Here is a 21170-nt window from a genome sequence, read left to right as displayed (position 1 = left end):
TAAACATTGGATTAGGAAGCTATTTAAAATACCAGAAGCTATTTAAAAATTTGATATACACTATGGGTTTGGGTTATGATGGAATACAGACTGTTCATCATATTCTTGACCACAAAAATTAGGAGCTGGCCCCCAAAATCTAGGAGGGATAACTTCAAGAAAGTCAAAGTGAGGCAACTTTCTCCAGGAAGAAAGACCAAACAAAACTTGAAACCTCAACTGGTTATCTAAGCTGAAAAAATCTAAAATACTTTAGAAAAGATTTCCCTAAGTCCATTTATACCAAAGCTGTGGAAGAACCCCTGTGGAACGCCGGATGTTTGGAGCCCAGCTCAAAAGAATGACGTCTCAGGGGCAACCATGCTCTGTGATGCACATCTATGTGAAGTAAGCTCTGGGATGGAACAGACTGGTTTGATGACAAGTGAGAAGTATCACCTTACTCAGGGGCAGGAATGCCCCTGCCCTGGGTCCCATGCATTAGGACCCCATTCTGGCCTTTCTCCAACTATCCCCTCCTCATAAAATGAAGACCACAAGAAACAAGGGTATGTGCTTAGATACCCTTTCTTCATCTAAACCATGTACCCAAAATTTCTTGCCTAAATCCAAGTTGCCCACAAAGCTACTTCTTCCAGTCTGTCTCCCAAGCCGGTGCATGTTCCCTTCAGCCTCAAGGGTGCCTAAGAAGTAGCTGTTTGGCAGGTAGTAGACCAAGTTTAGTTTTGTGGACTAGGGTGTATATATATATATATATATATATATATATATATATACATTCATAAAAGACCTCAGAATATAGGACAGAGCCAAGGTGAGAGGAGCACGGGATTAGGCCAAGGACTGGGAGCTGGGACCAGCTTTCCCAGTGCCACCTTGGGCCTTGGTATAGAATTCCAAGGAGTCCAAGAATTCTCAGTTTGAGCCTGGTCTTCCAGATCATTAGGAAGTTATATTTACCAAGGTAGGAGGAGAGATATATTTTATTTAATAGTTTATCTTGATGTATAATATCTAAATATTTACATATATGGTATTTGAATCTCCATTCATGCTCTTGCCCTGGACCCTGCAAATGTTAAGGGCTGACCTGCCAGTAAGCTGGGGTACTTTGAGGTCAAGATGAAACTATATTTCAGAATTTTCTTTGAACAGGCCCTGAAGCCCAGTGTAAATGTCTCCAGCCTCAAGAAGTGGGATTACTACACAGAGGAGACCCTTTCCACAGGCCCTTCATATGACTGGATGATGCTAACCCCCAAGCACTTCCCCTCCGAGGACTCTGAAGTGGCTGGAGGAGCTGGCCCCCAGAGCCGGAGGAGAACAGTGTGGCCCTGCTATGATGATATCAGCTGTGCTCAGCCCGATGCTCTCACCAGCCTTTTCAGTGTAAGTCAGGCCTGTGTAGACATGCACAGAGGGCAACAGGGGCCCTGGTAGTACCGAGGCCTCAGAAACCAGGCTAAATTAAAAGTGGTTCGCACACTTCCGGACATGGCTGTCCTCACTCTGAGCCAGTGTGATACGTAGCATTCCAGGAGAATGAGGAAAACCAAATTTGCTCCCCAACAACAGTAGGGGACCAGGCTCAACTACTGGAAAAGGGTCTCAAAAAAGTAAGTTTTCTGGCATTATGAGGAAGCAATCAAGCAAATGGAGCAATTTGCAGCTTCCCAGCTGTTTTAGCTGCCCAACAGCCTGAGTCAGGCCTGGGTTATGGCTTTTGTGGGTGCTCTACTTCCTCTGGTCAGAAGTGTGGGTAGTTGATGGCCTGATGGGAATACTGCCAGCGTCTCTACAGAGAATATTCTGAACTGAAACAATCCCAGCAGTAGCCACCCTGCTGAGAGCAGCAGCCCTGAGGAAAGGGTTTGAGCCCTGATATGGGCCAAGCAGTTCCTGAAGAGTCTTCGTGCAGTCTTGTGACTGGGAGGAGTGTGCTGCAGTGAAGGCGTCACAGAGGCAGCTGCTCTGATCCCCAGCTTCCTTGTCCCGAGGAAATTCCATTCTTTGTGCATTTCTTGGTTCATTCTTTCCACATCTGGTTTTAAATCAGCAGAGTTAGGGGTTCCTCTGTCAAGGACAGACTCCTACCTCAGCTACTAGGGTTTGGATGCCAGCCCAGTGCTTGGCCTTTTGCGGTGGGCATCAGATTCCCTCTGGGCTAGCCAAAGGTGAAGGTGTTTGGGATACATATTTTATGTCTTTATTTAAGCTATTCTGTACAAAAAGGCCTGATTACAGATCCTAATAAATCATCTTTGCCATAGTGCATCATACCAGCTAGAGTTCACACCACTGCTCCTGGCTTGGGAGACCTCTGAGGCCATTGACTTCAGCTGCCCTCTGACCATGATGTCCATTGGGGCCCAGTACAGAGGAGATGTGGCTCTGGGACACGTCCTGATTTCTATGAAATACTTACTATCAGAAAACTCCTTTTTATTACTTTGCAGGAAATTGAAAGATTGGAGCATAAATTGAACCAAACCTCTGAGAAGTGGCAGCAGCTGTGGGAAAGAGTAACTGTGGACCTTAAAGAAGAGCCCAGAACAGACCGTGTGAGTTGGTAAAATCCTTTGAGGAGCTACTTCTGAGCTTTTTGAGGGTGCTAGGTCAGGTAGGGCCCGCTGCCACAGGTAACCCAGGTGAGTTTATGGCCAAAGAGAAGGGTAGAAAGGGAGGGGTCATGCCCTGGAGGTCCAGGGCAGAAAGTTCCAAATGACTGAATAGTTCCTGAGTGTCTCACTTCACCGCAGTGACATAATACTTGTGTTTCAGGGCCCCGCATCCACGGAAAATTACTGGGTTCTTTTCTATCTGTGCCTCTGTGGTTTCAGCTGATTTTCTACCACGAGTGGGGAGGGGAACACCCGGACCGTATTTGCTTCAGAGAAATAACCAGAGAAAAGAAAATATTTTTAAAAGACAAATTATGCTACTTTCTGTTGCTCACACCCCCTTTTCTGTTTCTGAATTGAGAAACATTTATCATAAAAATATTTTAAAAACAGAGGCACGTGGGTTGCTCAGTTAGTTAAGCGTCCCACTCTTGGTTTCAGCTCAGGTCATGATCTTACAGTTCTCAAGTTCGAGCCCAGTGTCGGGCTCTGTGCTGACAGTGCGGAGCCTACTTGGGATTCTCTCTCTCTCCCTCTCTCTCTGGCCCTCCCCTGCTTGTACTCTCTCTCTCAAAATAAATAAATCAACATTAAAATTTTTTAGTATTTTAAAAACACTCTGTTTTCTGTTTTTCACACCCCCCCTCTCTGTTCTGATTTAAACTTTTATCAGGCATGTAATACGTGCAAAAGACTGTGCTGAGCACCCTGTACACTTTAGCCTCCCACTTACCCCACAGTGAGGGAGTGGTGTCCCTTCTGATGTGTGAGGGGACAGGCACCATCAAATCCACATCACACTAGCTCCAGATATAACAGAAGGACAGATGTGAATGTTCAAAAGAGCATTTCAGAAAGAAGGAGAGGTCAGCAGGGTCCGATGTCACAGCGGGGCAGGGAGAATCGGGTGTAGAAGAAAGCCTCTGGCATGGTAAGAAGGGATCCTCTGGGCACTAGCTGTTGCCTTCCAATGGCAGTTCTGGAGCTGCTATCAGGCCACAGGTGGTGCTGTCTTACTGCTTTAATTCTCAGAAAAATAAAATACTTTCTTGATATTTTTTCTGGTTATGAAAGTGAGATATACTTATTGTTTTAAATAAGACAATACACAAATAGTTATAAACAGAGGACAAAAATCACCCACAATTTAAAACCTAGAAATAAACCACTAAGCTTATTGTATCATTCAAAACATACATATAAAAGGGATTTGCCATACATACTATTTATTTATTTATTTATTTATTTTATTTATTTATTTTGAGAGAGAGAGAGAGAAAGCAAGCAGGGGAAGGGCAGGGAGAGAGGGGAGAGAGAATCCCAAGCAGGCCCTTCACTGTCAGCATAGAGCCTGACTCGGGGCTGAATCCCACAAACTGTGAGATCATGACCTGAGCTGAAACCAGGAATCAGACACTTAACCTACTGAGCCACCCAGGTGCCCCCTATACATACTATTTTTTTTTTAATTTTTTTTAACGTTTTATTTATTTTTGACACAGGGGGAGACAGAGCATGAACAGGGAGGGTCAGAGAGAGGGAGACACAGAATCTGAAACAGGCTCCAGGCTCTGAGCTGTCAGGACAGAGCCCGACGCGGGGCTCGAACTCACAGACCGCGAGATCATGACCTGAGCTGAGGTCGGCCACTTAACCGACTGAGCCACCCAGGCGCCCCATACATACTATTTTAAAACCTGCTTTCTTTTTTACTTACTATGAGGCATACATGGCCTCCCATTGATCACTGTATATAAACCAGCATGGTAGTTTTTTAATGGCTTCTAGAATTCCATTGATGGAAATATCATTTTTTTAACCAGTCCCCTAATGATAGACATGTAGGTTGTTTCTGAATTTTTTCTTTTATAAACAACTGCAGGATAAACCTCTTTGTACATATACTTTGTGTATTTTGCTCCAGTTTTCTCTTTGACATAAATTTTCAGAAATGAAATTATTGGATTAGTTGCTCAATAAAATCTTTGTAAAACTTTCCTAGCTCTTTTTTTTTTTTTCATTTAAAATGCAAATGTATTACCTTCTATTTTGGGGGGTGGAGGGATGTGTTTTTTCCTGAAGTATAGTTCTTTTTCAGCCCCAGAGACACCCTTCAGGCTCCCCAGGAATTGTGTCTACCAACCTACCTTCCTATCAGAAGAGGTCTCTGCTGCACCTGCCAGACAGCAGCACGGGGGAGGAGCAGAGTGCCAGCATCTCCCCATCCAATGGAGTGGACCGGAGAGCGGCCACACTGTACAGCCAGTACACAACCAAGAATGACGAGAACAGGTGGGCGCGCTGAGCCCTGCCTGCGGCTACACCACAGGCCCTTCAATCAGCCAGGCCTGTGCGGTACTGCCTCCTATAAACTTAAATGGGTTTGCCACGTAACTGGGTTTGCCTCGATTCTTTCTTTGTTCCTATTTTAAATGTGTCAAAGGGGTCTTTAAAGAGGAAAAATCAAAATTACAACTAAAATAATGCCAAGAGGTTATAGCTATTTGTGGTTGAGTCCTGATTATCGTTATCTCATGTCTGTCAGATCTCTTGAGGGAACGTATGTTAGTCAGCACTTTTGTGGTGGCACACATCAGAAGGCCAGCTCGTGTTAGCTAGCTCAAGCAAAAAGGAATTTACTCACGTAGATTGGGAGGGCCAAGGATGTGCCAGTTTCTCACATAGTATCTTCAAGCTTCTGTTCATTTGCTGGCTCTGCTTTCCTCTGTGGGTTGCATCATTCCCAACATGGCACAAAAGATGGCTACCGTGAGCTCCAAACCTCACAAATTTGGTAATTCCAGCAGAAAGAGGCAGTCTTTCCCCCATAAGTCTAGTAGAAGAATTCTGGAGAGAATTCTGATTGCCTTTTTGGGGGACTATCTGAGAGAAAGAGAGACTTGACAGACAAAAACAACAGACATCCTCTTCACAGTACTTTTTAAATGAAAACCAAAGTTAACTGACCTGTCATCATTTCTTCTAGGTCCTTCGAAGGAACACTTTACAAAAGAGGGGCTCTGCTGAAAGGTTGGAAGCCCCGTTGGTTCGTGTTGGATGTAACAAAACATCAGGTAATACTGTCAAAGCCTACAGAAATCACTTTTCTCTAAGCTAGGCTCAGTCCCTGGCTGTTGTACAACTCTAAACAGACAGACACATCCCTCATGTTCAGACAAGGCCTCACATATGCTCCCTGTGGGCTTCTTCAAGGACTCAGCATGTCCCTGAGTTAGGGCAGTAGCCTTCCGAGGGAAGGTCCAAAGTAGCTCTGCCTGATGTATACAGGCAGAGGCAGTGACACTGGGGCCCAGAGCATTAAGAGCACTAGAACTCGGCTTTTCATGCTCAAATATCTTCTGCTGCCTGCTCTTAAAACCCAGGCCAGGAGAGGACCTGAGCTTTTCAGTGGGTTGCATTCCACATGCATATATAGAGCCTGTGCTTGGGAGCAGTCCTCAGAATACAGATTACCTTCATTTTTGCAGCATAAAGCATCCATTCAAAACTGAGGGCATTAATTTATTTGACAAACATTTATTGCTCATCATGTACTGGTTACTAAAGAAAGCATCATTTTCCCTCAAAATGAGAGCACCAGTGGAGAGAGGGGGCCCTGAAATAGGCAGAAGGGGCTATACCCACTCAAAGAGGGAATTCTCACCGAGCAAGTACTAGCCTGGACCTCACTGGCCATGTTGGGAAGTCCTTTGTCCATTGTTAGGTTCTTAGCTATTGCTACAGCAACCCCTGCAATTCTTAGTATCATGATCTTTGCTCCAGTAATCTCAGGGGTGAGGGATCCCTACCCAAACCTCCAGCCCCTCCATACCCTTCCATGGTGACATTCTCATGGCCTCCAAATATTCTGACTGTGGGCCTCACTCTACCTTGGAACTGACTGCTCAGCCTGAGGCAGAAGGGTACACATCTTGATTCTCAGTGCATTCATTTCTAAAATGGACTCTGCTGAGAAAGATACAAACTGGTACCCCTATACAGTGCTCTGGTTGTACGTGCACCTAGGAAACTCTTTCCAGATACAGATTTGAAATGGGGATCACATTTCCCTCTGCTCAGGGAATTTCATAAAAGTTACACAGTCTCTGTGGAAGAATATAGAGAATTTATTTACAAATATGCAATGGAAGCCCTTGGGGGGGGGAGGGGTTGTACTTTAAAATAACAATGTGTCTGAAATCATAGAGCCTACACTGTGGAGAAAAGTTCCATTAAACCACTAAATATAACATAGGACAATGTCATAATTTTTCTGTAATTTACAGTTACACCAAATTATACTTGCATTCTTACCGATCTTTTGGATTTAACACAAAAGGTATATAGTTTTTCCATTTAGACCTACTTATACCATGCCTGACTGGAGAGACAGAAAAGTCTGAGGCCAGAACCACAGTGACAGAGGCATCAGACCCTTTCCTACTGTGTAAGTTAGAGAGTGAAATCCAGACTCATTTAGTTAGAGAGTGATATCCAGTCCTGGCACGTGATAACCACTCAGTCAAATGGTGAGCTATTTATTGTTTTTCAAAAATCAATTTAAATGTTTGTTTATTTATTTTTTTATTTTGAGAGAGAGATTGAGAGAGTGTGTGTGTGTGAGTGCAAGCAGGGAAGACGGACAGAGAGAAAGAGAGAGACAATCTCAAGCAGGCTCCATACAGTCAGCACAGAGCCCGATGTGTGGCTTGACCCCATGAACCCATGAGATCATGACCTGAGCTGAAATCAAGAGTCAGACATGTAACTGAGTGAGCCACCCAGGTGGTACCCCTCAAAAATCACTTTAGATTTACATGTGGTTTGGCAACTTGTATTTTTTATACGGTATATCTTGAACATACTTTCCTACCAGTTCATATAGATCTTCCTTATAATTTTTGAAAAGCTATATATAGTAGTCTGTATCATTGATATAATTAGACAACCATCATTTAATTAACCAACACCCCAATGAAAGACAGATACATCTTTTCAGTTTTTACCTGATCAAAACAGTGCTGAAGGAATCCTCTTTATGTGTATCTCTGCATGCTTGTGGGATTGTTTCTGTAGGATACATTTCTAGAGGTGAGAAGGTATATCAATAGGCATAAACATTTTAAATTTTAGATGATATTGCCAAATTGTCCAAAAAGTTTCTAACAAATTATGTTTCCACTAGCAATGTTTGAGAATACCTAGTGCCTTGCCCTCACCGTGAATATTTCTTAATCTAAGTGAAAAGTGAAATCTTACTGATTATATCCCTTTTCTTTCATCAGTGAGGTTGCCCATCTTTTTAAGTGTTTATAGGTCTTTTGCATTTCCTCTGTGACTTACCTGTTGAGATTTTTTTTGACCATTTTTCTACTAAATTGTTTATCTTTTTCTTATCAATTTCTAGGAATTCTGCATATTTTTCTAAACAACCTCTTTTATATGTTACATATATTTTTTTCCAATTGTTAGCTGACATTTAGTTTTAGTTTTTAACATGTAATACTTTTATTCATTCGAATTTCAGAAAAATATGTCTTTTTCCTCCTTTCTGTCAGCCACCTAGTCCTCCTTCCAAAAAGCAACAGTGTTTTTATTTTCTTGCTTATTATTTCAGACACAGTTTAGCAAGGTACAGAGGCAAGTATTCAAATACGTTTTGAAAAGTCATACCATTTTCCTTTTCTGTGTCTCTTATTTCCCATCTGTATCCTTTTGGTTCCAGCTGCGATACTATGACTCAGGTGAGGACACAAGCTGTAAAGGCCACATTGATCTGGCTGAAGTAGAAATGGTCATCCCTGCTGGCCCTAGCATGGGAGCCCCAAAGCACACGAGTGACAAGGCTTTCTTTGATGTAAGTTGATCTCACTACATCTCACTAGAAAACCTGGCTCTGTCTGTACATGATTCCTTACAATCCATCCACCTCCAAGAATTATGGGGCCTCAGAGCAATTGGTGGTGACAGATGATAACCCCTTGGCTATGGAAATTGCTCCAGAACTTGAACTTAGCACTCGATCCCCAAACCTGACATCTCCAAGCTGTCCATCTCCAAGCTGTGGTGCGCTGCTTTGCACAAAGGACTCCTTTACTGGGTGTCCAGCCACACCTGGAAGCAGATGAATTCCATGATAAAAACATTGTTAGTTATTTTATTCACCACCTATTCAAAAACAGACACTACTTCCCTTTGGATCCAGTGGTCTTCATGTTTGACCATCCATAAAAATTGTCCTTAGTTATATATGATGACTGTTGGTCCTAACATCTTCAACAGCCCTTAGGTGAGCCTCGGGGCATTTGATGGGCCACATGATAGGGTTCTCATCCAGTTCCCATAGCCAAGCAGGGTTTCATAAAAAGCACAGCCACACTCAAGGGCTCTGCTCTGGCTATGAGGCCATTTACCTGATTCCAGGCTTCCAGTGTGTCCCCAACTTAAGCCTTTAGAGAAGGGGATGGAAAGAGGACAAGAAAGACAACTTCTTGGTGGGGGTGAATTTCCAGCTTCCCTGAGGAGCCCAGGGAGCTGCACTGCACTGCTCCCGGTGCAGTGCATGGGAGAGGCCCGAGGCTCCTGACCCTCCTCCTTAGGAGTAAGGCTCTCCTAGTACGTCTCCTTTTTCTGCCAGTGTCATTCTATTAACATCTACTGTGACTCTGGGGACCAAAGAAACAAAGTGACTATAATGGCAGTGACAGTATGGTAGCAGAGGGAAGAGAAAACATAGAGGTTTTGAAGCAGTACAGAGGGGAAGTTCACGGAGATTGATTCACACACTTGCCCAAAGCCATAAAACAGGCCTGCCCTTCATCTCTGCTTCTGTTCATTTGGTTTTGTAGCTCAAGACCAGCAAACGTGTGTATAACTTCTGTGCCCAGGATGGACAGAGTGCCCAGCAGTGGATGGACAGGATCCAGAGCTGTATCTCTGACGCCTGATGCCCATGGTCAACCCAAGCAAAAAAGAGAGAGGAAAGCCTCGTGCTGTCAGATAGAATAAAGTGCATGAATCCTTGAGGAGCTGACAGCTTCCTCTTTGGTTCTGAGGAGTCATCCCAGGCCTGAGGTTCTTCTGCCCAGTCTTACCCAGTGCCCTCTTTGAACAATTGCTATGTCTGCTTAGCCTGAATGAATATGTCACAGAGGTCTGGTCAAGAACCCCAGGCACTCCCTGTATCTTGCACTAGGTTGTTCTAACAGGGTCTTAGTGGTTAGGGATCAGAAGAATGCTTCCTGAGCCAACTGTCACCCATCCCCTAGATAAATGTTTTCTATTTACTTGAGTCCTTCTTGATGAAACTAGATCCTTTTTGTTCCCCAAGGTCATAATTTCCTTGGAGAGCTTTCTGACAAGCAAAAATCAAAACCCCGCCAACACTATCTCATGTTCTGCACAGAACAGATTTCCCAGCAGAATAGCTCCTACTCCTACTGCCTGACCTTAGAGATGCTCAGCTATCTGGTGCTGCCAAAAGGTGCTTCCATAACCCCTGCTCGGCCATGGGGGATCACAGCAAGAACATGAGTGCTCAGTGGCAGACGAGGAACACGCAGGATTCTCCTGAAGGAGAAAGACGGTCCAGGGAATGATGCAACAATGACAAGGCCAATGCAGGAAAATACTACTTTCAAAACACTGAATTTTCTAGGCCACAGGTGCCCTGAGGATCCAGGACTTTGTGTTCCTGTGTATTCTTCTGTTCCCTGACAGCTCCTTACACAGAATAACATGCAAAAAGCTGAATGCACTAACTCACAAACACTTGCACTGAACTCCTAATGAAGTGAAGGTGTTGGAAAGACAGAAGCCAGCTGTCTACAAGCACATTACACCTGTGCCAGGGGCTGTGTCTGTGGCACAATCAGATACCCAAACAGCACTTGTGCACGTGAACAATAAGAACTGTTTGTAGATTTTCTCTACTTTTGATAACCTTGTGTTTGTTCAGCTAAAGATCCGAGGAATGCTGTTTGTTCCCTGTGAGGAGCAGCAGCATCTCTGCTACAGGCATTGAAGCCCAACTGGAGTCAGAGGTAGCTAGATCGCCGTTTTGAAATGTTAATATGTTAAATACCAAACTAATATTTCAAAAATATGTACATACGATTTCTATATCCTTGTTTTTCAGATAGCCTACTTATAATTTAATATAAAAGTAACTGATTCATGCATAAGATTTCAGTAATGAAAATAGTTCCCTTTTTAAAAAATAAAAAAAAACCACTTTGTAGATGAAAAATAAATCAGATTTTCAAATTTAAAATTACCTACACGCTAGGAAATAGACCTGTGTTAATATATAAGAAATTGGGGATAATAAGAATGAAGGATTTTTCTACCATTTTCATTTTATAAATTGCCACCTGTGAAAATGATTTTTGCACATTATTTGTATTTTTTCTTTGTATATGAAATAATTTTTTGTACTTTGTAAAATACGGAGCCCATTGTACCTTCAGCGATTTGAGACTGTATACAGTGCTTCTTTTATAACTGGATTCTTTTAACTTTCATAAAGGTTACATGCCTTACATGCACTAACCACCCCGAATTAAATTTATTTCTTAAGAAAGAGCATCCCTCATTTACTGTGAAATAAAACTCATCGTGTAGTGCGTAGCACTAAGCAGGCAACATTCAGGATTTATATATGAGACTAAAAGCTCAAGAGTAAAACAGCCCATGTGGTGCCCTGGTTCTATTAATGCCATCACTGCCCTTTGCATAGAAGGTTACCAGAGACATTGGAAAAACTGGCATGAGCTTCTGGGTTCTGGACGTGCTGCTGCAGAGTTTAGGTAAGAGACCTGAAGCCACTGTTTGTGTTCTAGTGAGCTGTGTGAAATTGGCGAGGTCCTTTACATCATCTGGGTCACAGTTTTGCCACCTATGGTATGTGACAGTTTGTGAGAATTTTAAGCAGGATGAAGTGAACTCTGGTTGGGTGGCTGGTTTTTCTGCTTCAGGAAATTGTTAAATAGCACAAATGGGGATCAGTGATTTCAGTTCTGGACAACACTTCTTCTAGCTAAACCCTTGGAGTTTACCTTGGGGACCTGAGCTACATCTCAACATGTAGCCAACAGAATGCACATTCTCATCTCGGGGCTGAACCTCTAAGCCTGTTGATATCCAGGAGCCCTCTCTGAGCCAGGCAAAAAGGGCCCATTGCGCCTTCAGATCTTCTCAGTCTAGAGGGCTCATGTGATCCAGGCAAGGGTTGGTCCCAGGCCTCTCTTCTTAGTGGCTGGTCCTGGGACCTGCCATTCTGCCCCTGCTGTGTCCCTGAGTTTCAGTCACAGGGGAAACAACTGAGATTAGGGGTTGAGCACAAGAATATCCAGATGCCCTTCATGCCTCAGATCTTAGCTGTGAAGGGGAGAAAAGCACTGGACTCCAAGGAAGAAGGACTAGGGCCTGGTACTGTGTCAGAGGCTTGACCGCCACCAGCCCCCCACCTTGGCACCTGTGACAGAGCCTGTCCGTGGCTGAGCTCTTGAAAGATGCAGATCTCAAAAGGAGCACATTCATACAGGTCTCACTCCCCAAACCCTTTGGCCCGAGTTCTTTATTCTCACTTCCCAGTGGCTCTCCTCCAGAGCTAGAGCTTATACTGTGAATGGTATGGCAGGTTTGCTTCTCAACAGAAATGGACATTTCTAGATATTTCATTGGAAGTTCTTTTAAGAGTTGTTAAGTAACCCCATCATCCTATAAAGAATTTCTGAACAGTCTCAAGCTGATAGCCGGGAAATGCTTTCAGCAGCAGCAACAGAAGCTATGAATTAAGCAAAGAATAAGACAGTATTGCTGAAGAGCTAGAGCTTAGAGCAGCACTGTAAAATAGGTACATATTGGGAGCCATATAATGTATGTTTCTTAATATTATTTCATTTTTGAGAGAGGAGGGGCAGAGAAAGGGGGAGACAGAGGATCTGAAGCAGGCTCTGCACCAACAGCACAGAGCATCACTCAGGGCTCAAACCCTTGAGCCAAGAGATCCTGACCTGAGCCGAAGTTGGATGTTTAACCAGCCAAGCCACCCAGGCACCCCTATAATGTATCTTTTTTGAAGTAAAAAGAAGTAGATGGAATTAATTTTAATAACATTTCATCTTATTTTCAAGATATTTTATTTAACCCAGTGTATCAAAAATATTTCAACATGTAATCAATACAAAAAATTATCAACGCTCTGTCCTCATGCAGTTTACCCATTGGGCTTGGCCTCACTCAGGCTCAGTCCCAGAATTAGTATTTCCATCTTATAGATGCTGTCAGGCCCATCCGTTTTTATGACCTGATGTACCCAACAGAACCCAAGTCATAATGGGCAGTTTCAGATGTCCCTCTTGGTGTAACTTGGTCGAATGTTCTGTCTCTACCAGAGCCTAGTAACATGCCATAAACTGCTTCTCAAAATGTGCGTAATCCACAGTCACTGATAAGGTGGCCCTGCTGTGGCATCCCAGAGGCCTATTTTGGGATTCTCCCACTGGGCTTGCCATAAGCTCCATGCTATTACATCTTTCCTCTTCCCACTGCTGACATTTCCAACACCTCCAGCTTCCAGGCTACCATGCCCGGACCTTTTTCAGAGCATTTTCCTGTCATGGGACCCCACCCCCCATAGCTGGCAGCTTTACACGTCACCCAGAATAATATGTTGCCTCTAACCCAAAGACGGTTGCCAGGCACTGTGCTCTCTTCACCATGGCAAGAGATACAATATGCAACAATTTATCTTATTCTTTACTTTTGCTTCCTTTTACTGACCACTGAACCGCTTAAAAAGTTCACTAAAGTGGCAGGTCCTTAGGTCTTCATAGGTTTTATACGCTGTACTTGGAAGTGCATGTGACTTAACCATGGCCTCCAGCTTAGGGACACCTCTTACTCATCCTGCCTAATCAGCACCGGGTCATCGATGTAATGGATCGGTGTGACATTCTGTGGGATGTCCACATGGTCCTGACCTCTTAGGATTAAGACAGAGGGAAAGGCAGTTTACACAACCCTGAGGCAAAACTGTAAATGAATATTGTTGCCCATCCCATGTGAATAGGAACTGTTTCTGATCTTTTCTAATTGGAATGGAAAAGAACACATTGACCAAGTGACTGCAAACCACATACCTATGGCTTTATTAATCTGCTCTAGCTATGATTCCATGTCTGACACACAGCAGGGCTCCTACTTGGTTATACCTGAGGCAATCTGTCTAGTCTTGCTCCAAGATCCAGCCGATTCATGCAGAGGTCAGATGGGCAAATTAAATGGAGAAATGGTAAGGGACCACGACCCCTTCATCCTTTAAATTGTTAATGGTGGCATTAACTTCTGTCACATCCCCTGGTATGAGGTGAGTTTTTTTATTTTCTATCTTGGGCAAGGCAAAGGAGCAGGGAAATGGCAATTTCAGAAATTTGTACTTGGCCTTCTCTACTGCGATTTCTCCCACCCAGTAAGCCAGTGACCTGAGGTGGGGATCCCTTCAGGTCAGAGCATGTAAGTTCTAACTAAGCAGTCGGGTACAAGGGCCTTCTGGGCAGCTTCGTGAACCCAGCAAGCCAGACCTTAGCCACAACTCCACTTTCTACCTGACCTCCACAGGCCTCCTTCTAAAACAGGGCCCATGATGACACTTTGAGTCTCCAGATGTTAATGTCAACTAAACCTCTGTGTCTGCTAGTCCCCTTTCTTTTGTGAACAGTCACCCAAATACATTTCCCACCTTTGGGGAAAAACTCCAGGAACCATCACTATACATACTTGTTGTTGTTTTGCGGAGTCCTTCTTACTAGACATTGGCCTCCTCTTCAGTCAATGGGTCCCATATCTGCAAATTGGTTCAGGTCTGGGGACTGAGCAAGAGACCAAGAATTTCCCTTGTGCCTCCCTCCTGCACCTCCATTCCTGTCTGCTTTTTAAATTGCAGGTATTAAGAAGAGCCTTATTGGCTGCCTGGTTTGCCCCTAGGGACACCATGCTCTGTTAGCTTTCTCCGCAACTTTCTATGGGTTGAGCCCCCTTTCCTGCCCCTCTGTCATTACTGGCCTTACACAATGTATCCATTCCAGCACACCCACTTTTGCCAGCTTCTTTAATTTCTTCTTTACCATCTGCCAGGAAAACTCGGGTATTTCCATTTCACTGAGTGTTGGCCACTGCTTTTTCCAGGCTTCTAAGAGCCACCCCAGCAGAATCTTCCCCATCCTCTAGTGGCCCATCTAGGGTATTAAATCTGTGTCTCAATAGAGTGCCCCCAAATCCCTGAATGCTTGCTTTTCCAGTCTCACACCCAGCCCCCTTAAGCATTCCCAAAATGCAATCCCAGGAGCATTCCCCTGGCTCCTGCCAGTGTCCGTGATAGTTACCATTCTTTCATGTAGTGTCTCTTTCCTCCATTATCAGGCCCAGTGTGTCCCCAGCTGGATTAGTCTGGAATTCAACCCTAATTACTGTCCTAGGCTACCAGGAGAGGAAGTGGGGGCAGCACCTGAGAGGGTACCTGTTGCCCAGCAAGGGGGAGGCCTCTGTGGCATCTTTCAGCACAGCAGAGATGGGAGCTCTTAGGAGGAGGGATGGCCATCTCTGCAAGCATCAAGGGTCAGGAAGGCTGCAGCACCAACATCTTCAGGGGCATCCATCCTGATGTCTTTAGCTCATGTTTCAGGGTTCCAGTTTTTCCCCACCAGGGCCTGACCTTCACATAACTACCTTGGCTGAGCAATCAGACTTATCTGTGCAACTCTTATCTCCAGCCTGCCTCTCAGCTATATCTGTTCTCCACTGCCAGAGATAAGGGCTTCTTTGTAAGCTATGGCTCTCACACCTCCCTGTTAACTGCTTGTCAGTGGCCCATAGTCCCTCTTCATCCCTCTGCAGAACATCAGCATGAGTTCACAGTAACCAGCCAACTTTTTGAGGGCATTGTTCCCAACCCCCTTATTTTTCGAATGCCTGGATTATCACACCTACCTCAACATTCTTCTCCTCCAGGAAACTGGAAAATTCCCAATGAAATATTCCCAGTGAAATATTTGAGCTGCTACCTTGCTTTAGGGACTATCTGGGGCCCCCATCAACCAGGACAGCATCCTCCTCCCCATCTGCTGTGATAGTCCCAGATCCCCATCTTGCCACTGTTTCCTCAGACCGGCTTATGTTAGTTCTGGTCCTTCCACTAAGACGGGACTCTGCATGCAAAAGACTTACAGAGTGAACAGGTATGAGAGTAGGTGAGCAGGACACTGGTCAGGGAGCGGGGTGGGGTGGGGGTGGTGAGAGGGACATCAGTGATGTAGGTTTGACCCCTGTGAACAAGAGACAAGAGGATGGAAGGTGGGGTGGAAGAGTCTTGGGCTGCAGTTCAGATCTAAAAATAGCAAGGCCAGTGGGGAGCCCTGTGTGCCAAACCTGCCCACCAGGGAAATCTTGTATCTCCCTAGAAGAAACCCACCTTAGTCACTGGCTGACAGCAGCCTGTGGGCCTCAGCGTAAAAACTGTGATGGCTATCGGAGCACAGTCGCGGGGCTAGTCTGAAATCTGAGAGGTGCATTTTCATGGCCACCACCCAAGGTCCAGGTACTTCTCTTTTGGATTTCTAGACCCAAAGGAACAAAGGTGTCAGCGTTTTCTACCTGAGGGCAGTATATACTGAAGCTTCTGGCTCTGTCACATAGTAGCTTTTTTGGCCTAACTTCTCTGAGCCTTATTTTCCTCACCTATAAAATGGGGATGAAAGCTGTGTACCTGGATAAAAGTACCCAGGACAAATGGATTCTCAACATAGCATTGATTGAATCAGATTTACTCAAATATGTAATAAACACCTAGTACAGCCTGGGCATGGGCACTCTTTCAGTCTCAAGAAGTCTCTGGATGAGTAAGATACAGCACAGGCCCAAAGAGCTCACAACCAAAAGAGACAGACCATCTGTGGTGTGCAGAATAAAGCCCCCCATGCCCGAAGACGTGTGCATCCAAATCCCCAGGATTTGTGAACATGCTACGTGACGTGTCAAAGGACAATTAAGGTTGCAGATGAAATTAAGGCTGCTCATCAGCTGACCTCAAGGTCATCTTGGATGGGTCCAGTGTCATCACAAGGGTGCTTATAAGTTGAAGGAGGAGGCAGAAGTGAGTGGCAGAGAGATGCAACATGAGAAACACGGCCAATCATTGCAGGCTTTGAAGATGGAAGGGGCCATGGGCCAAGGAATGTGGGCAGCCTTTGGAAGCTGGAGGAGGCAAGGAAACATTCTCCCCTGAAGCCTCCAGAAGGAATGCAGGCCTGCTGACACCTTGAGACCCATTTGGACTTCAGACCTTCAGAACTGTAAGATAATATATCTGTTTGTTTTGTTACAGAAATTAACCCATTTATTATAGGCTAGCTATGTTTCAAATGGTAGAGCTTCTACTGGCCTGCCAACTCCTTCAGTCTTCTGATGGCTGGCTTTACTGTAACAGGAGAAGTAGTGTTGTAGGGCCGGGCACCACTGGCTACCATTTTCATGCAGGAACCACGAGGCCAGATCCCCACAGCTCACCTCTTTGTCTTGGTTTTGCCACAGAAGGAGCAAGTGTCCTTGGTATGCTGACTTATTTCTTATTTTCTTCACCATTTTCCTGAGGGAGGCACAATAACAGGTCCCATATTTACCAATGATTCCAACCTTCTTGGTGCATTTAACCATGTTGCCACAAACTAGATCCGAGCCCAGAGAGCAATAAATCTGTTGTTTTAAGCCACTAAATCTGTAGTAATGTGTTAGAACAGCAACAGGAAACTAATGCGGCATGACACAAATGCCCCACAGTGATGTGTGCAGCGACAGAAGTGTGTGCAGGGCACAGGAGCCCAGGACAGGGACACTGGATGCGGGATGGCCCAAGGAGAGGCAAGTGGGAGGCAGAGGGCTGAAGTGCCATGGGAGATGTGGGCTTCGGGGGCTGTACTTGCAGGGGGTTACTGCAAGACCCTGGGGGGCTGGGGGCACTCACACACATACATGCAAACACATCCTGACACACAGACAACAGACAAGGGCATGCACGTTCACCATGTACACCTTGTACACCATGTACACCATGTACACTTGCACATGTACCCACCCTCGTGTCACAGGCACTTTATGGGCACACTGACACAAGCCCACCTGTCACCTAGAGTCCACCAGCGTTTGGCATCCTCTCTCAACATCCACATTTCCTAGGGGCAGCTGAGTTTAGCAGGTGGGGCTGGGGTTCCCTGCTGTGACCCTATCACTTGAGACGTCACCAGTGGGAGGCAGCTGGGAGTTATTTCTCTGCTGGGGCTTCAGTATGTGAAGTGCCACGGCAAGCCTGACCATGCACATGTTCCCCTCAGACCTCCTACTGTAGGATGGAGCCTACTATGAATGAGCCAGTCACCCCAAATCAGACCGTCCATCTTCCTGTGCATTTGTCTGCCCATGATTCATTCAGTCAACATGCTTTTATTAGTAGTTGCTATGTGCTGGTGCCCGTTCTGGCTACTTTGGACCCCAAGTAAAATAAGCCATTATCCGTACCTGCAAGGTATGATATCTAGCATAATCAGAGCTGTGACCTGGTGGGACAGCTAGGGTCCTACAGAAAAATGGGAAGAGATCCTAGTCCAGCCCTGGGTGGGCATCCAGAGAAGACTTTCCAGCATGAAAAACTGATGTGACTGCAGTCATTTCAAAATAGAGTCAGGGAGGCCACTACGGAGGAACGGCCTTACCTGCCCTTGTTTGAACTGGGCAAAACAGCAGTTGTGTTAAGCGATTGTCCACAGAGTCAACAGGACAGCAGGCATCCTGGCCAAAAACTGTTGGTTGTGGACTTTCTGAAGACAGAGCAGTTAACTAAAGCGTACCAGGAATAGTTCTGTGTGTTAACAGAATAGTCAGTGCACACAGCAGTGCAGCCTGTTTGTACCAAGTCATGGAATTACCAGCCTTCCTCCTTCCCATAAAACCCCTTGCTTTCACCTAAAGGCAACACGCTTCGCTGGTTACTGCCAGAATCTGTGCTCCCCAAACTGCAATTCTCTGATCCCAAATACACACTCGTTTGCCTCTTGTCGTGACTATTTTCAGGTTGACACCTGAATAAATGACATTTATGCTAAGTCTTAGGCCAGGAAGGAGGTAGCTGGGCGAAGAAGGCTCCATGGTTTGGAGAGGTCAGATGACCTTCCCCGGTCAGACGATAGTGTCTGATGGAGGTGGGTTCAGACCCAGGCTTGAGCGACTGAGTCCTGGTCTCACCCTCCCCAGCCATCTTACTTCAACCAGGCCAATCTTGGGGCCAGAGAATGGACAGTACAGGGGACCTGAAACCTCTACCTCCCACCCAGCCAGGCCGGGCCACTTAGAAGGTCATTCAAGGCCAAGAGCACACTTCTATGACCTCACCCTCCTGGGGACTGGACCAGGACATAAAGTTTCCTCTGCTGGTGGAATGAGCTAAGGCCTCCAAGGAGAGGACAGAGGGGCCCACAGCCGACTCAGCACCCTTACACCCTCTCAGCACAAGCTGTCCACCCCACAGACCGCCTGAGAAGCATATATCTCTATCCGAAAGCAAGGGTTCCTGCCAAGAGGAGCACAGGCCTGGCCCAGCTTGCCCCCCACTGTCACACAGCTCAGCAAAGCAGGGCCTTCCAGGAAATGCAGGCCTGGCCAGAAGAAACAGAGTTCAGGGCTTAGAACAGGGATGCTCATGTGATCCTGATGAGAGCTGGTCCTGTCTGAGCCTATTTCCTCATCTGAAAGTGAGGTTGGGCTCGTTTCTCTTAAAGCTTCAGCAGCTGTGATGCTCTTTTTTGTGTCTGCTCTACAGTCTCTGGCCCCATTCCAGCCTAAGGGTTGCACACCAGATGCCTGGTCCCTGCAGAGAGTCCCCGACTCTGGCCTCAGAGATCCACCTCCTCACTCCCCACAGGTCCCCTGAGGTTCGAGGTTCAGTGCAGCCCCAGCCAGAGGAATGTGAGCCATTCCCGGCATCTCCTCCCCTGTGGCCAGCCCAGAGAGGGGCTGGGGCCTCTGGGCCATTCTGACAGGAAATTAGCTGGGCCTGGCCTTCCCCACTACCAGCTGCTCTGCTGACCCTGACCCCATGTTTTCTGAAACCTGATACTGCAAATTTCAGAGCCTCTTCTCCATTTCCTAGGAGGCCTGGCTGAGCTCTGTGTCTAACCTCCAGCCTGCATGCGGGTTAGCCTTCCTGCCCTGGAAACTGCAGCCCTGCTATGACCCTAAGGAGGCCCTACTCTCTCTAGGAGAGTAGTATCCTCATGTCTGAGGCTCAAGGCAGAACCCATTGTGCAGAGTGGCTACAACATGGCTTGGAGGGAGGCAAGTGAGAGGGGATGTGGAAAGACCACTTAAGTGGCTGTTGTGGTCCAGGAAACAGTGACAGTGGTTTGGATTAGGAAGGGACAGCAAAGATGTAAAGAACTGTACAGAGTCCTAAGTTATCGAGGACGTAGGATGAAACAGGTGGTGGTCTGGCCATGGAGACTGCATGGAGAGGTGTCTGAGGCCCCCTGGGTTCCTAAGTTGCACAACGGGATGCCTGGTGGTGCCTCTTGGGGGGCGGGGGGGGGCAGTGATTACCCGGGGCTGAGCAGGGCTGTGGGAGAAGAGAATTGACCCCAAGTTTGGCCTTGCACCATGGAGGCTGAGGTGACTTTCAGATGTCCTAGTGAGCATCTGTATACAGAGAGGAATGAGCTGGAGATGAACCCTAGGGAGGCAGAAAAACAGATGGTAACCCAAGCAGAGACACGGTGCCACCAGTGAGAGTTCAGAGAAGAGGAGAGAGCCAGCCCGCGCCCAAGGACAGGAATGCTGGCTGGCTGGTGACGGGTGGACCTGGAGGGAGCGGCAAGGAGCAGCCTGTGATGTAGGAAGAACCCAAGAATGCTGTGTCTGCAAGGACCGCAGAAGGGCGGTTCAAGAGTCCGCTGCTGGAAGCTGCTGGACGACTACGAAGAGGAAGACTGAAGTGTCCCTGGGTCACAGGCGACTTAAGGGCGCGCGTTCTAGGGGAGTGAGGTGCCCAGAAGGCAGGCTGCAGTGAGCAGGGAGGCCATGAGAGGTGAGCAGCAGAGAGGCAAGGGGAGGAATTGCCCCGTGCACGGGCGGGAGCTGCGGCAGCGGATGGAGGGCTGTGGAGTCAAAGACAGGCTCTTGCTTGTTCGCTTTTAGGGCGAAGGAGATGCGAGCGTGTTTAAATGCAGCCGAGGAGAGCCCTGTCACCGAGCGGGCTCATAATAGCCGCGAAAGCAGGGATGACCACCAGAAAGGTGGCTTGGAGCCAGCGCGGGGCTTGTGAGGCCCACTGCGCCCCAAGGCTGAGCTAGAACGCCACGCGAGCGCGGTATCGGGCGCGCAGCTGTCCTCCTTGCCCCACGCTCCACGCCGCTGGCCGGAGGGGCAAGGACGCGCCGCTTACGCGCGCGCGCGCGCACACACGCACACGCACGCACGCGTACGACGGGAGGCTTGGGTAGCGCGGCG

General features: G+C 46.5%; 1 protein-coding gene and 1 pseudogene across 4 annotated transcripts in view; one reads left to right on the top strand and one right to left on the bottom strand.

Annotated features, from left to right (window-relative positions):
* The window catches only part of SBF2 (SET binding factor 2), a 505713-nt gene extending 494511 nt beyond the window's left edge, over positions 1–11202 (top strand). For all 4 annotated transcript variants that reach the window (XM_043580629.1, XM_043580627.1, XM_043580628.1 and 1 more), the window contains 6 exons: positions 1156–1389; positions 2457–2561; positions 4720–4913; positions 5608–5695; positions 8347–8478; positions 9470–11202. In XM_043580629.1, coding sequence (XP_043436564.1) covers positions 1156–1389; positions 2457–2561; positions 4720–4913; positions 5608–5695; positions 8347–8478; positions 9470–9568 — 852 coding nt within the window. In that variant the 3' untranslated portion in view covers positions 9569–11202. The remainder of the gene's footprint in view (positions 1–1155; positions 1390–2456; positions 2562–4719; positions 4914–5607; positions 5696–8346; positions 8479–9469) is intronic.
* A 5791-nt stretch (positions 11203–16993) lies between these two features.
* LOC122483552 lies at positions 16994–17722 on the bottom strand (annotated as a pseudogene).
* Positions 17723–21170: the final 3448 nt, after the last annotated feature.

Source organism: Prionailurus bengalensis, chromosome D1, assembly GCF_016509475.1.
Source record: "Prionailurus bengalensis isolate Pbe53 chromosome D1, Fcat_Pben_1.1_paternal_pri, whole genome shotgun sequence".
Classification (NCBI taxonomy): domain Eukaryota; kingdom Metazoa; phylum Chordata; class Mammalia; order Carnivora; family Felidae; genus Prionailurus; species Prionailurus bengalensis.
This window is presented reverse-complemented; position numbering and strand designations above follow the sequence as displayed.